This window comes from Talpa occidentalis, unplaced genomic scaffold (assembly GCF_014898055.3).
Source record: "Talpa occidentalis isolate TD23 unplaced genomic scaffold, MPIMG_talOcc4v2.1 talOcc4.14, whole genome shotgun sequence".
In the NCBI taxonomy this organism is placed as follows: Eukaryota; Metazoa; Chordata; class Mammalia; order Eulipotyphla; family Talpidae; genus Talpa; species Talpa occidentalis.
This window is the reverse complement of record NW_023601433.1, coordinates 35,974,421-35,991,722: the sequence shown is the minus strand read 5'-3', so window position 1 is coordinate 35,991,722 and position 17,302 is coordinate 35,974,421. Positions and strand designations below refer to the sequence as shown.

Here is a 17,302-nt window from a genome sequence, read left to right as displayed (position 1 = left end):
TGAAAAGATGAAGAGCTAGAAAAGGAGAGATACAGAGACAAAATAATTGAAGAATCACTTCGAGCATTTTCTGACTCCATAAGGAAAGCAAATATGAGTCATGGGAATCCCAGAAGGAGAAGAAAGAGAGAAAGGAGCTAAAAACCCATTTAAGAAAATAATTGAAGAAAACATCCCAAACTTGAAGAAGGAAAGGAACATAGAAATACATGAAGCTAACAGGACACCAAACTACATAAATAATCTACAGCAAGACACATAGTAGTAACTCTTAAAAGTCCAAGACAAATTAAAAATAATGAAGCTAACAAGGGGGATGAAGCAAATTATAAAGGAACACTTTTTAGGCTAATATCAGGCTTCTCTGTAAAACGTTATAAGCAAGAACACAATGGAGTGGCGTATTCAAACTACTTCTAGAAAAAGAAATACCAACCAAGAATACTTTATTCTGGAGAGTTCTCCTTCCTATATGAGGGAAAAATAAGAACCTTCTCATACAAACAAAATCTTCAAGGGATTTGCAACCAATAGCAAACCTCCTCCAAGAAATATTAAAAGGAACTTCAAGATTTAAACAAAGAGGGGTGAATATGAAAAATTGAACAAGGAATTGAACAGAACCACAACATGTGAACAAAATGGCAGCAGAGCATTTCCAAATATCAGTAATCAACCTAAGCTGAACACCACAATAAAAAGACACAGTATCACGTAGGATTAGGAAAGAGAATTCAGTCTGCTGCTGCATCCAGGAAATGCACCTAAGTTCCAAAGACAAACATAAACTGAAAGCAAAAGGTTGGAAAACAGTTCTACAGGCAAATAGCATCCAAATGAAGGCAGAAACTTGTCAGTTAATGTCTTAACATCAGGTAAAAAAGACTTCCACCAAAAACAATGACAAGACAGGGATAGAGTCTATATAATTAGCAAGGGGATATAGTGCTCATCAATATATACTCACCAAATGAAGGAGCATCAAAATACATTAGACAATTACTTTTGTATCTAGAATCAGACACTGGAGTACTAAATATGTGGTTGACAATTAAACAACAAACTCCCAGCAATGGACAGATAAACATGACAAAAAATACACAAGGGTACAATAGCCCTAAATAGAGATCTTGGCTACATGGGCTTAACAAATATTTATAGGACATTGCACGACAAAGAAACTGAATACATATTGTTATCAGTTAAACATGGATTGTTCTCCAGGATGAACCATATACCCTGTCACAAGACAAATATTAACAAGTACAGGAATATAGAAATAATACCAACTGTCTTCTCTGACCATAATAAATGTATCAAATAAATGTATCAAACTAGAAGATTACAAAAAGAAGGTAAGGACATCCTCCAATATTTGAAGACTGAACAACACACTACTGAAAGATAATGGATTAAGGAGGAAATCAAAGAGGAAATATAAACATCTCGAGGCAAATGATAATAAGGACACAACCTTTCAGATTGTATAGGACACAGTAAAAGCAGTACTAAGAAGGGAGTATAGAGCAATACAGGTCTGCGTCAAGAAAAAGAACCAAAAAAAAAAAAAATACAATCTATTTTTTTATCTAGGGACTAGAAAAATAACAAAAAATCCAAAAGAAGGAGGAAGGAAATCATTTAGTTTAAAGCAGAAATAAATGAAATAGAAGTCAAATCATCGATGAAATGAAAGGGTGATTCTTAAAAAAGGAAGCAATATAGACCAGCACTTACCAGGCTTAATAAGAAGAGGGAGAAAACGCAAATAAATAGAATCATAGAAAGTGAAGAAATTACAACAGACACAGCAGAAGTTCAAAGAATAGTAAGAGATTACTTTGACTATTTAGGTAAACCAGTTCAACAATCTAGATTAAATGGACACATTCCTAGATTATTCAATCACTCAGTACTGAATTACAAGTAGAAAACTTGAACAGATCAATTAACAAGCAAGGAAATTGAAACAAATCAAAACTTTCCCAAAAATCAAAAGCCCAGTATAAAATGGTTTTTTAGTGAGTTCTACCAAACATTCAAAGATGAAGTAATTTCCATCTTGTCCACATTCATTCAAAAGTTTGAGATAGAAGGAATACTTCCCAATACCTTTTATGAGTCAACATTACACTAATACAAAAACCTACAGGCCAGTCTCCCTAATGAACAAGAGCACCACATTCCTTAGTAAAATATTAGCAACCCCAGTCCAACATTGCATCCAAAGGATTATACATCATGACCATGTGGGATTTATTCCAGGGACACATGGATGGTTCAACATCTGAAATTCAATGTAATTCAACACATCAACAGAAAGATAAATGCCATATCTTTGGATAAAATTAAACATCCATTTATTATGAAGGTCATTGAAAAATCTTGGGGAAAAGAGTATATCTCAACAGAATAAAAGTCATACGATGCACTTATAGCTAGTGTCATTCTAAGTGGAGAAAACTGAAAGCCTTCCACTAAGTTCCGGTACAAGACAAGGATGTCCATTCTAACTACTGCTATTAAACATAATACTGGAAGTCCTAGCTAATAGTGAGGTAAAAGATATAAAAGGAAAAAGACTATACCAAAGTGAAAGTCAAAATCAACAGGCAACTATAAACCAGAGACACACTACAGGGGGAGAGAAGGGAGTAGGATCAAAACAAGGGTGGTGGGAAATTTATGGGGACTATAACCAAGATGAAAATGCATACATTGTACAAAAATGAAAAATGATGAAAAAATAAAATGGGAAAAAAGTAGTAAATCTATCACTATTGGCGGGTGATAATATAAAGAGAACCCTAAAAAATTCGAGAAAGAAAAACCAATAAACAAGTTCAGTAAAGTAGCAAGTTACAAAATCAATACACAAAGGTCAGTTACCCTCCTATATGCAGACAATCATCCTGAAAAGGAAGAAATTAAGTAAACTATCCCATTTATAAATATACCCCTCAAAATTAAATACTTGGGAATAAACCTAACAAAGGGACCTACCAAAGGGTGGAGGATCTGTGCAAGGAAAATTATAAAACACTGTTACAATAGAAGAAGACACAAAAAAATGGAAATATATCCCCTGCTTGTGAATTGGAACAATCAGAATTACCAAAATGATCATCCTAACCAAAGCAATTTACATCAATACAATGCCAAAAAAAATCTCAATGACATTCTTCAAAGAAATGAAGCAAACAGTGCTGAAATTTATATGGACTCACAAAAGACTCCAAATAGCCAAAGCTTTCCTGACTAAAAATGGGAAGAATGGGGGATTACACTTGCAGGGTTCAGACTATACAATAAAGCTATAATAGTAAAAACAGCACCAATAAAATTGTATTGAAACTCCAGAAATAAACCACACTTATATGGTCAACTAATTTAAGACAAAGGGACAAAGAATATACACTGGAACAAGGAAAGTGTCTTCAACAAATGTTGGGAAAATTGGACTGGCATATGTAAATGGATGAAGCTAGATTGCTATCTCATCATGCACAAAAATCAACTCAAAATGGAGAAAAGACTTGGATGTAAGGCCTGAAACCATGAAACACTCCATGACATAAACTCAGAAATATCTCCAGAACTCATCACCAGAAGAAAGGAAAACAAAAGAGGATATAAACAGCTGGGACTCTACCAAATTTAAAAAAAAAAAAATCTGTACAAAGGAGGAGACAGTAATCAAAATGAAGAGACATCCTACTGAATAGTAGAATATATTTGCACACTAATTATTTCATAAGGGGATGGTGTCAAAGCTCTACAAAGAACTCAACAAAAACATTAAACAACCTTATCAAAAAGTGGGCAAAGAACTAAGTAGGCACTTCTTCAAAGAAGAAAGGCAAATAAATGGTCAACAGGCATATGAAAAAATATTTATCATCACTTCTTATCAGGGAAATGTGAATCAAAACCACAATTAGAGACCACCTCACACCAGTGAGGATGGCCCATATTAAAACAACAACAACAACAACAACACAAAAACAAAGAATGGGATGAGGAAGAAGAAGGAGGGAGGAAGGAGCACAGGGGACTGTGGTGATGGTGCATGGGTGAATTGGTGAAGGAAATTCTATGGGGACTACACCTGAGGGGGGTGGAGAAGAAAACATTGTTTAAAAATGGACAGTGATTTATATATATATATATATAAAGAAATTAGGAAAAAAAAAGAACAAGTGCTGGTGACGATGTGGAGAAAAAGGAGGAACCCTCTTAAACTGCTGATGGAAAATGAAACTGGTCCAGCCATTATGAAAGCTGTATGGAGGATTCTCAAAACACTAGAAATGGTTCCTCCATACAACCCAGCTATTCTGATCCTAGTAATCAACCCAAAGAACACCACAATATTAATTCAAAAGGAAACCTTCATTCCTGTGTTTATAGCAGTCCTACAATAACCAAAATGGAAACAACCTAACACCCCAAAACAGATGAATATATCATGAAGATGTGGTATGTATATGCAATGGAATACTGTTCTGTGATAAAAAAAAAAATAGCTCATGCCATTTGTGGCAAAATGGATGAGAATGGATTATGCTAGGTGAAACAAGTCAGGAAAAAAATGATGAATATTGGATGGTTTTACTTATACATGGAATAAAGGAAAAACGTATAAAGGGTCAGACAGACAAACCTTGAAAGCTGGCCATAGATGTAAGGCATCCATGAGTGAATGGGTGGAGAGAAGAATGCAACGGAATATGATGAATGACTGTTGGTGTTTTGGTGTTGGGAGAACTGTGTAGTGAGCACACCTATTCAAAACTAATAAAATAAATCTGTGAGTGTGAAAAAATATATATCATTAATGTTTCTGAACCCTAAAAGACTTATTTGTAGATTGTTTAAAAATGAATGCTTTTAATGGGCCTCCCCCGCTGGCGCAGCGGTTGAGCACTGGGCTGCGAAGCTGCCCGCAGCCTCTGCAGTGCCGCTTCAATCCCCAGCCACCAGCGAGGGTCCCATATGGCGTGCAGACCTCTCCTGCCACGCCCACTGCTCCCCTCAGCAGTGTATTTCGTCAGTTTGCCTGTTCTGTTCCCCGCTCTGGCTCTGGTGGATTCTTTCAACCTCCCGTGCTTCTAAATGTACCCAGTGCTTGTATAAATAAATGGATAAATTAAAAAAAAAAAGAATACTTTTAAGCTCATTTGAGATAAGCTTTCTTAATTTTTATAGCATTTAAATTCATCCTGTATAGTATCCCTGGAGAAGCTGCAGCCTGGGTGTAGCCCACTCCTGGATAGTGTAAGACTATTTTTGGATAACTTCCACAGACTGCTTCTGGGGCTGGAATATAAAACATAATTAAGTCAATTCTGAGTTTAAGTAAAGTGAAAGAGCTTGCTTATAATGGTGCCTTATAGTAAGTGGATCCCTTATACATTTCATTATCTAGACGAGTCAGAGATTACCTAAAGAAGAAAAAGATTATTCAGTTGGAAAAAAGTGAACCCAGTAGAAGAGGACTGCCATATATAAACCAACTATTTGCAGACCTAAAGCAACACAGTTATAATAGGAGATATAAACACACTACTTAATCATCAGCTAGACCATCTAGACAAAGTAAACAAGGACATAATTACCTTATAAAGTAATAATGGATCAGATGAATTTAAAAGAAATTTACAGCGCCTCCTATAACAAAAAATGAATACACATTCTTAGGTGCACATGGACCATTCTCAAGGATAGGTCATATGCTGGGACACAAAATATTTCTTCAAAGATGCATGAATATAGAAAATACATTAAGTTGTTTTCTTTGTATAACAGTGGTATAAAGTTTTAAATAAAACACAAACACAGAGAAAAACAAACTTGGAAACTAAACAATATTTTGATAACTCCTAGGTAGATGAAGAAATAAAAGGTGAAATAAAATATTTCCTGGAGATTTATGAGACAAGCTGCCAGATCCTGTGTGATGCATTAAAAGCAGTATTAAGAGGGAAATACATAACAATACAGGCCAACATCTATGAGCAACAGAAATTTCAAATAAACTAAATTTATATCTGAAGGAATTAGGGAAAGAATAGTCAAAAGCAAAATCAGTAAGAGGAATGAAATAATATTAGAGCAGAAATGAACAGAAACCAAAGAGATGATAAAATGATCAGATGGTTCTTTGAAAGAATGAACAAAATTGACATACCATTAGCTCTCTAAGAAAATAGAAGACCTAAATAAAATAAAATGAAAGAGATGGAATTACAAAAGATGCTGCAGAAATATAATGGATCATAAGGGACTACTGTGGACATATACATGCAAGCAGATTTTATAGCCTAGAAGATATGGACATATTCTTAGAACCTTACAACATATAGGCTTGAACCAGATGAAATAGATAACTTGAACAGACCAGTCACAAATACTGGAATGGAATGGGTATCCCTAAGAACTAAAGCCCAGGACCAGATGACTTCATTGGTGAATTATACCAAACCTTCAAAGAAGATTTAATACCATTTTTCCCCAACTCTTAAAAAAATTTTATGTTGAGGTACACTTCCAAACTCATTTTAGAAGGCCAACATTACTTTGATTCTGAAACCAAATAAGAACAACCAACAAAGGAAAACTACAGGTCAGTATCTCTGGCAAACATAGATAAAAAATCCTGAGCACAATCTTGGCAAATTGAATCCAAAATATTGAGAGACTCATCCATCATGACTAAGGGGGGTTTTTCCCAGCGTGCAGATTTTGTACAACATATATACATCAATGTAATTCACCACACCTAACAAAGAAGGATAAAATTACATGGTAATTGTAGTAGATGCAGAAAAGCATTAAATGAGTTTCAACATCCATTTAAGATAAAATGAGTTTCAACATCCCCAATAAATGGGGATGCAGGGAACTTATCTCAACATAATAAAGTCTATATATGGCAAACCCACAGCCAATATCATAGTCACTGGTGAAAAACTGAACTCCTGTCCCCTGAGATCAGAAACAAGGATGTCTTTCACCACTGCTATTGGACATAGTGTAGAAAGTCCATATCAGAGCAGTTAGGCAAGAAAAGATACAAAAGAAGTCCTAATCAAGAAAAAAGTGGAACTATCATTATTCACAGGTAAAATGCTAAATACACATAGAAGGGCCAAAAGGCTCCCCCAAAATACTAGAAATTATAAATGAATACAGTGAAGTTGTAGGATACCAAATCAACATGTATGTATCTGTTACATTTCTATATGCAAACAATGTATCAGAAGAAAGTGAAGTTTAGATATCAGTCACATTTAAAATTTACACGTAAAAGGATGAAATACCTGGGAATAAACTTTATAAAGGAGGTGAAGGACTGAAACACTGAAAATCGTCAGACACTGTGAAAGGAAATAATAGGACAGAACAAAATGGAAAGGCAAGGACTAGGAGAATAAATGTAACAATGGCCACATTACCTGAAATAAGTTTAGTTTCAGTGTAGTACTTCTCAAAACTCTGATGTTTTTCAAGGAAATGGAACAAAGACTAAAATTTGTATTTAACCAGAAAGACAAAATTAGAAAAAATAACCCCAAAAGAAAAGAAAAATGGAGAAAACTCTGTGACTACAAACTGTACTATACAGCAGTAGAGATAAAAATTGTATTGAAACAAGCAGAACCAAGGCTGATGGGATAGAATAGTCCAAAAATAAACTCAAACAAATATGGACAATTAATCTTTGATAAAAGAGCCATGACCGTAAAATGGAGAAAGGAGTGCCTCTACAATAAATGCTGTTTGGAAACAGCCATTTGCAAAAAAAGAATAATAAAGTGCATTATGCTTTCACACACACAAAAAAATATGCAGTTTTCATCCATTGTAAGATGTGAAATCATGAAAAACTTTAAAAAAGACATAGGTGATTTCTGGACAGCAACCAGAAATGTATGTAGGGTATACAACTGCAAGGGCAAGTACAAAAAACACAACATTGAACAAATGTGGTTACATCAAGCTAAAAAATTTGTGTACCACAAAAGTAACCATCCCAGCAACAAAACATCCTATGAACTGGGAGAAGACATTTGCACACCTCACATCTAACAAGGGGTTAATTTTCAAAATCTATGAAGAACTTAGACAATTCAGCCACAAAAAAACAAGCAACCCAATCAAAAAAATGAGGCTAGACATTTAGGAAACTAATCAGTATTTCTGCTGTGTCCTCAGCCACTGCATACTTAACTGCACGTCAGTGTTTCTGTTTCTCATGAGATTACAGTTAGGAGCAGATATAAAGTTAGCCTTAAAATGGAATTTAGAATTCATCAGTATAATTCATTTGTGAGGACATAAGCTGAATTATTTGTAATGCTATTTGTATGTCTGGACATATCTAGAATTCCCTAAGTTATTCTAGATGTAAGAAAATTTTAACATTTTAATCAATCCATTTTTAGTTCTTTGATGTACTAACTCTAATTCTCAGTAGTGTTAGTGAAATACATTAAAAAGTATGTGAGGATCAATTTAGGTTGAAGATTATAGATAAAAATGTAATTGGAACTGAGGTGTTTCCCTTGTTTAGTAACCCTGAGTTGCACACACATTATCCCCAATGAAGATGATCCATTTCAATATTCTGTCAAAAGTATGAATTTTAGATGGGAAGTATACATTTAAATTCATACCATCTCCCCTCTCTTTTTTTTTAAACTTTAGCCTGAAAGTCTCTCTCGCGCGCGCGCACACAAACACACACATTTATATTAATGTGTCCTCAAACATGTATATATATGCCACCAACAAACAGCTCTCTGAGACACCAGGCTTAGGGCCTTTGGTGCTCCTTTCAGGTAATGTCAGAGATAGAATGGAGGCCCAGTCTGTGACAGTCCTTCGGCTTCTCTTCCCTCCTTGGAGGGCTGCTGCTGGATGCTTCTTTTCTTCTTTTTTGGAGCCTGGAACCATCTTTTTTTCTTCAGGAGCTGGCGTCCTCATCTCTGGGCTGGCGTCGTTTCTCCTCAGCGCCCTCCAACCCTGGCTTATACTCGCTCTCAGGGTGCCCCACCCACAAGTCTGATTGGACCATTTTTCAATCCTGTGATTGATTGGACCATTTACCAATCAGCCAATCGCACCTGATTTGTCCATTCCTCAACCTAGGAATATGCTTTACATCGAACAGTTCTGAGGAGAAACTGCCACAACTGCCTTGTAGAGAGAGGCTGGGTCCTGGTAACAAAAGTCTGATCAGACCATATAGCACCAATCAACTTATAGCTAGCACCTGATTGGTCCATTCCACAATCCAGGAAGTACACTGTTACATAAAAGGTCTCTGAGGAGCAACTGCCACAACCGACTTGTGGTGGGGCACCGCGGCTCCTGCCGGCTCCCACCGCTGAGGCCGCTGGGTTCTGGTAACATTTTGACAACCATAAATCTTGCTATAGATCACACAAATGTTTTTAACTTTATTATAATTTATTTAGGCAAGCAGATACAGAATTTGTGTGGTAATCAAAGTGGCGGACTCCCAACTGGATGATTAAACTGGAAATGGTAGAGGCATTAGGTTAGTAGGGGATGCATAGAATGGCAGAATGGACACAGCACGTTAGCAGAAGGGTAGGTGTGAGAAGTTAGGATATGCTTTAGCATGAACTAAATGAGAAATCCTTGTGGAGTCATTGACCTTGATTCTGATAGGATAAGGAGAGGAATCGGCAAATGCTATATTTGAAGTTGGATAACTGGGGTCAAGAGAACAAACTGAATTATAGGGAATGTTGAACTGTGTTCAGATTTTTGTAGTAATATTTGGTAGTACTATAAAGCATTTGAAATTTAATGATAGGCAGAAATTTTTAGTAGAGAACTGAAAACTGAGATGAGGTGGTCTTTTAGCTTTTTTTGGTATCATGGAATGCTTCTGTTACTTAAAATCAGTCCTGTATGAGGTCAACAGATGGTGATCTGTGTTGTCATAATTTTATATTTTGATAGCTTAGGTGATAACATATCAAAATCTGATAAAATGCACTTACTATTATGTTTATGACACTGTACCAAGTTCTTACAGTTACCATGTTTGTGTGAGTGTGTGTATGTCTTTCAACTCTACAAGCACATTTCTTTCATTTCCTTGACTTATTTACAGCTTTGTACAGGTTATTTTACTATGTAGAAAAATAAAATGTTTTTTAATAAGTTATCAAGATTTATCAATAAAAATAGATTCCTCCCCATTTTAAAGAACTGATACTCATTTTAAAGAACTGATACTACTAGTAGGACATGGAAAAGAAACATTTATTTCATATCCCTCTTAGGGTGTATTTTTCACTGAAATTCCTTGACACTTTGTGGATGATATACTAAGTCTTTCAAAACTGCTGAAAATAAGCTGTAACAAGCATCTGATGATATGAAAAACTGAACAAAATGTGTACTCAGATGAATGATTCTCTGAAGAAGTAATGGTGCAAATGAATTATCAAAGTGTAAAATCATTAAAAACAAAACATGTTTGGGTTTTTATTGAATCTTAATTGCAGGCTTACGTATTTTATTATGTAAGTTATGAAAATATGCCTAAATTTTTGGAGGACAGTGTTGTAGGACTTGTATTGTACAGTAATTTAGTTTTCACATAAAAACTGCTCTTCCTTTTTGTTCAACATTAACATGCATGCTTTCCTCATGTAGGAGAATATATAAAAAACTGGAGGCCAAGATATTTCCTTTTGAAGACAGATGGCTCATTCATAGGATATAAAGAGAAACCTCAAGATGTGGATTTACCTTATCCCCTCAACAACTTTTCAGTGGCAAGTAAGTTAAATATAATTGCCGATTCACCTTGAATTTATTTATTTCTATGACCTTTTGTGTCATATATCTTAGGGTATATAAGAAGGCAAATGAAAAAGTTTCAGTTTTTCTAAAATAGGAGATAAATTTTTAACTTAAGACAATTTCAATTCCTTAGCATAGGTATTATTGATAATATATGGTCTTATATAATGTTGAATTTCTTTTTAGTTAGAACTTGAATGTAATGAATATAATTTCCCAGATATGTATATCAAGTTTTTCTTTATAAAATGTGAAAAAAAGACCTTTGAACTTGGTTGCTAGGTTAAACTTGATTGTAAGATGTTGCAGTACTTAGTGCGTTTCTAATAAATGTTCCTATCATAATCTTAGCTCTTTTGTTTAATTGTATGATGAGAATAAGTGACTTTCATTATTGGGAGATTTAATGTTTGCAGGTAAATTTTTCTTCTTTATGACTAGCTAACAAATCTGTGATTTAAACTCATCTAGAAATTATGTATTTGCTTGAACATAGCACAAAACATGATAACGATGAAAATTATTGTTATAGTCTATACAGACTTTTCACACTGTTCAAACTACTGGTTAATCAGTGCAAAACTTTTTCTGTGATTATTCATAAGTAAAGCATTCTAAAAGTTACAGGAAGTTGAACTTCCTGTGAACTACCGGAAAGTTAAATGAACTACCGTGAAAGTTAAAGTCTTTCATAAAAAGTTAAACCATTGAAATAAAATCTTGAGTTAAATTATGATTGTATGTTTAGCCACATTTTGAGAAGATAGGAAAAACTGAAGCAAAAATATACAATAAAATATGATAAAGTATTGCATATACAAGATAACAAAGGTAGGTCCTTAAATGTTATGAAAGTCATTTTACTATTGTTTAGAGACCAAGTCTATTTTATGGATAGCATCTGTTAATATTTTTAAAGAATAAAACAATAAACCAAAGGGTTTGTGAAATCATTTCCATGATAAGGTTGCTAACTTTAAAAAACCCTCACTGATATGACTAAATGCTTTAGTAGAGATTTCATTTCTTTAAAAGTGAGAACATTTATATACATATATAAATGTATATAGTTAAGGAAATGTATAAAGTTAAGGAAATTATCCCCCTCCATGAAATGCTATTTATCACTTTCAGTAGAAACCTGTTTTTAAGATCCTGTTTTTAATTGAAATATGTCTTGTATTTTGTATTGACTTAAGAACTCATTTTTTCCTAAAGATCTTTTGGGGTAGTATTGCTTTAGAAAGTGATAGAAATTGGCTTTTCAAACATTAGCAGGATGTATTATTATATCCTACCTAAAGCCATATATATATATATATATATAATATATATATATAAGTATATATATATAAGTATATAAGTATATATATGTGTATAAGTATATATATAAGTATATATATTATATATAAAAGAGTATATATATATATATATATACACACACACACTCTTTTACTAGCAAATGTTATTGGTTTGTCTGAAATAATTTATAAAATTCAAAACTCCTGTATCTCCTGATCAAAATGCAGCATTTTTTGACCTTATGAAATTTCACACCCCAACAAGTTTTAAAGACATACTGTATGTCACAGTCTGCCAACATCTGCTCCAACACTTCCACTGGCAGAGGCTGAAATAAATGCTGCACTCTTGGGGAGATATTCTCTTTCGTGACTGACAGTCAACTTATCCATGAAATCAATATTAGTTGACATCTGTAATCTTCACTTGTATATTCAAGTTGTTATAGATTGTTATTTTGCAGAAGTATATTAAATAACATGGATCTTATATATTAAATGGATTATTATTAGTTTGACTTATTGCAAGCTAAATTTTATAATAATTGCCTGAGGAAATAATGAGTCCAGTGAAATGGGCCCTGGCACAGTCCATAAATATGACCTTTGAACTGTCTGGTATTTAGACAGCATAGTGGAAACACTTGGATGCAATGAATTTGTAAGACCTTATTATTCTCTGCGTGGGGGTTTGAGGAGGCCCTGGAAGAGTGAATAGATGTTAAAAAAATTAAAATAGAGGAGAAGAATATTTCAGGAATAAGGTGAAAAAATGTTTTAATGAGACATTAAGAGAGGGAACAGTTGGAACAAGGAATGGTTTCTTCACTAGTTTCCCTTTTGCCCTAGCCCCCTTCACTAAATGACTGAAAAATGTCTGAGAAGAAAAGAGGAAAAATGATAGGCATAAATATTGTATTTGAAATATTTGGGAGACTGCTGTAATCATACGAGATATTTCGTTTTCTCAGCATCAGAGTTAGACACTAGTCCCGTTAGCTTACCTGGTGGTGTAGTTTCTGTAGGAATACTGCTGTTCATCTTCTAATAGAATGTAAAATGATTTTACTAATGTAAGTAAATATTCCATTTTCAAATCCTACTTTAAAGGTAATTGTTTTCTTACCTGAAAGTTTTGAATTTTAGCTCTTAGCTTGGAAGTGGTTATGTTCAGTATCTCTCTTTTTTTGTGTGTGTGTGTGTGTTTTTTTTTTTCCCCTTGGGTGGAGATTCTTTATTGGTGTTCTACTTGATAGTTTGGTTTCCAGTATCCCCTAAGCATATATTTTTTAAAGTTTTATTTTATATATTTTTACGTCATTTTTCATTTTTGCACAATGTATGCAGGAATTTAGAAAACCTAAATAAGGGACCAGGAAAAAAACTAATTATAATAAAGTAAATCAAAATAAACAAGCAACTATAAACCAGAGAAACACTGTGGGGTTTGGGGGGAGGAGGAGGGATTAGGGTAATCTCTTTTTTTAAACTCAACTTCTCTTTTGTAGGGGAGAGATGGTGGTATGGATGGGAAATAGATTGTATGTGTTTGTGTGTGTGGGGGAGGGGTAGAGGACAGACACCTGCAGCCTGTGTGAGATAAGCAGCCTTGTTGGGTTATTCTGTGTTTTTTGTACATAATGTTAATTATTAACATGTTAATATTCATCTCTGTATAATATTCATCTCAGGTAAAAACCAGCCTCCCCAACACCAACCAGCTTTTGATGCCAAGAGTTATTGTATTGTTGTTTTAGCTTTTTACTGACCCTATCATTTTCTTCCATGACACTGTACCATATCTGAAGGGTAAAGTAATTCTTTTTTCACACCTCTCTGACTATACTCATTTATGGCCTATTTAAACTTATAGATTCTTTTTGGTTAAGTTAAATGTAGATATTTAACTGATAGAGTTGCTTCATATTTACTTTTAGGATATCTTTATTTTTTTAAGTTAAACTTTTAGTTTCCAGATAGTAGAGATAGTAGATATTTCAGTGTAATTAGTTCTTAGATTCTAATATAAAAAAGTGAATTGTATTTGTTGCTTTACTTCATCACACTTATAATTCACACAGGAAATGGAGAGGGATTTAAGGAAGTGAGGAAAAAGAATTGATAGTTTTTAAGAGCCTACTGTGTATGAAATATTTTATTTATTTGATCACATTTTGTCATAATGAGAATAACATACAGTAAATAATACCTTAAAAATGCCAGCTGGTGCATTAAAAAATGTTACTATTAGAGAAATGCAAGTCAAGACCTCAGTGAGATATCCTCTCACATCTGTGACAATGAAACATATCAAAAAGACTGGAAACAAGAGCTGGTGAAGATGTGGAGAAAAGGGAAACTTTCTACACTGTTGGTGGGAATGCAAACTGGTCAGGCCCTTATGGAAAGCAGTATGGAGGTCTCTCAATACATTAAACATGGATCTGCCATTCGACCGAATAATTCCACTTCTAGGCGTCTACCCCAGAATTTTAAGAACACAAATTTAAAAGGATACTTGCACTCCCATGTTTATTGCAGCACTATTTACTATAGCTAAACTATGGAAACAACCTAAGGGCCCCAGAACAAATAAGTGGATTAAGAAAATGTGGTATATATACACGATAGAATATTAGTGATCCAAAAACATAAAATCTTGCCTTTTGCAGCAACATGGATGGTGCTTAAAAGGATAAAGTTAAGTGAAATAAGTCAGAATCAGAAAGATAAATACCAGATGGTGTCACTAAATGTGGATAAAGTAACTAAATTAACAGTCAGAGAAAGACGAACTAAAAAACTAACCCTGATTGCTGCCTGCAGACCTGAGACACCAGTGGGAAGGGGCTTGGGAGGAGAAGGAACGAAGAGGGAAGGAGGCACAGCGGTCTTCTGGGGTAGAATGTGAGTTGGTGGTAGGTGTGCTATGGCGGTAATACCTAATGGGGGTACCCCATATGACTTCAGTTAAAAATAAACTAATGAATTGCTAAAAGAAGTAGAAAATGAAACAAGTCCTAGAGAGATTAAGAAACTTTCCCAGGGTCTCAAAGCATATATATGGTAGAACTGTGGTTTATACTTTGGTCTAACACCTGATTCAAATGCATTTAATTATATATGAGATTTACAAGTGACAGCTGTCTTTAGGCAGTATTTATTTGTACCCACAAAACTTAGTGGTATGCCAAGTATTATACACAGTAGCTTAATAGCAGACCTATTATTTCCAAGAGGTGTACTTTATGTGCAGTGGTACTCATTTGTGCTATATGTAAAGTATGGAGATGGTAGCCAAGTAACTGATTATTTGATAGAAATTTACATAGATTATTATGTAATATTGGACTGGTTATTTTACCACACTGGAACTCAGAATTTTACCATCTGTAGCAATAGGGAGTTATAATAAAAGATCTGAAAAGATGGAAAGGACTTTCCATCTAAAATTAAATGATTTGCTTGTAATAATTTCTTGAAACAGTCCATTGAGAATTAATAGTCATAATAATAATTACTACTTGTTAAGCACCTCTGTCCTTTACATACATATTGTTATTCCCGCTAACATTTTTGCAGGATGCATATTATATCTACAGCTGGAAAACTAGACTACGGATTTCGTCAGTGGTCATGCATCTATTAAGTAATGGAGCTAGAATTTAAACCAGCTTTAAATTAAATTAAAAGCTAGAAATTAAACCAACTTTAAAGCTAGAATTTAAATCAACCAGCTTTCAACTTTCAAGGCTAGTGCTTTTCCAGACCACTGCTTAACTAAATCATGTCTGACTACCTCAGGGTCTTGAGGTAAGAGGTTTGCTAGCATAGGCAGTTCAAAAGGGATCAGCTTTTCATGCCTCTAGACTAGTTTTATATGTGTCATGAATCAAATCATCAACTAATATGTGATATCAGATCTTTGGATACTTACATTTAAGTAAACTAAACCTTAATGCAGAGGATTAACTAGTATGTGAAGATTTTAGTCTTTTTCTAATTATAACAGAAATCATAGGAGAAATGCTAATTTTTAGAGCCAGAATCATCTGGATATTTACTATGAATTATATGATCATTACATGTTTGACAAATTGAACTTGAGGGATGCGTACTTTGTTTTCTCTCTGCATTCTGCATTTGTATGCTAAATCACTGTTTCTGTTCCTCCCTCTATATATTTATGTTAAATTTAAAAGCATTTATTATATTTGAGTAAAGTTAAATGAGGGCCCAAGGCCACAGTGGAGAGAAGGACCTTTTAAGCCTTGGAATTCAGGAATGATATAAAGGCATTCTTTTTGGTTGGAAATAATACATAATCAAGCAGATGTTAATGAAAAGATGAAATTCAGGGAAAGAGAAAGGAGAGTAGGGTGCCTGTTTGAAAGTTTTATAGAGGAGAGTACATTGCTCCTTTATTATAATCATGTTTCTGCACTATAATAAGGTCTTTCATCCAGCTTTTGTCATTCATTTGTTTTGTGCTCTGCTTCCTGTCACTAATTGTCAGCACAATAGTTGTCCAACTATTGAAGTCTCAGTGTCCTTTTGGACCAATTTGTCATTGTTTTTCTCCCTCACCCCCAATCCATGCACTCAGAATCTATTACTACGGTTGCATTTTTAGATATTTTTTTTATGTTTAAAAATGGCAGTGCTTTTGAAACATGCCAGAATAGTTCTTGATAATTGAATCATCCAACTCGCAATGACTATTGCTTCCAAAAGCACACTGATAAACTTTCTGTTTCTGTAGGAAATTTTGAAAAAGTAATTAAAAATAAACATATACTGTTTATAGTGTTTTTTCATGTACATTTTTTTCCTTTGAATTTCACCTTATCCTGTAGAAATAGGACATTTTGTTAAAATACTGTTTAACTGTGTTATTTAGAAATTTCTGTTCACTTCATGAAGTTTTTGGAATTTTTTTGACTTTAAGAAATTCTGTTTCTATTGCTTTCCTACCCTGTTGGCTCTTTATTCTTACAGATAGATTATTTTATTATGACTTAAGGAATCAATAAGGTTGGCTTAGATTGGTATGTCTGTATAACTCCTGATATCAGATTCCAAGCAACTGTAATTACATGTTAATTCACATTAGTTTTTTTTTAACATTTTGGCCAATAAATATTTCAAATGTT

The 17,302-nt window shown here is 34.0% G+C and overlaps 1 protein-coding gene across 11 annotated transcripts in view; it reads left to right on the top strand.

Moving 5' to 3' along the window:
- The window catches only part of AKT3 (AKT serine/threonine kinase 3), a 330,364-nt gene that overhangs the window by 117,391 nt on the left and 195,671 nt on the right, over positions 1–17,302 (top strand). For 8 of the 11 annotated variants that reach the window (XR_008551764.1, XM_054694944.1, XM_054694942.1 and 5 more), the window contains one exon: positions 10,699–10,824. Coding sequence is in view for 5 of the 11 variants with exons in the window: in XM_054694940.1 (XP_054550915.1) it covers positions 10,699–10,824 (126 nt within the window). In the remaining 6 variants the exon portion in view is untranslated. Of the gene's footprint in view, positions 1–9,303; positions 9,411–9,435; positions 9,566–9,599; positions 9,619–10,698; positions 10,825–17,302 lie in introns of those variants that run through there. The other 3 variants (XM_054694945.1, XM_037510300.2, XM_054694943.1) reach the window with 3 other exon arrangements.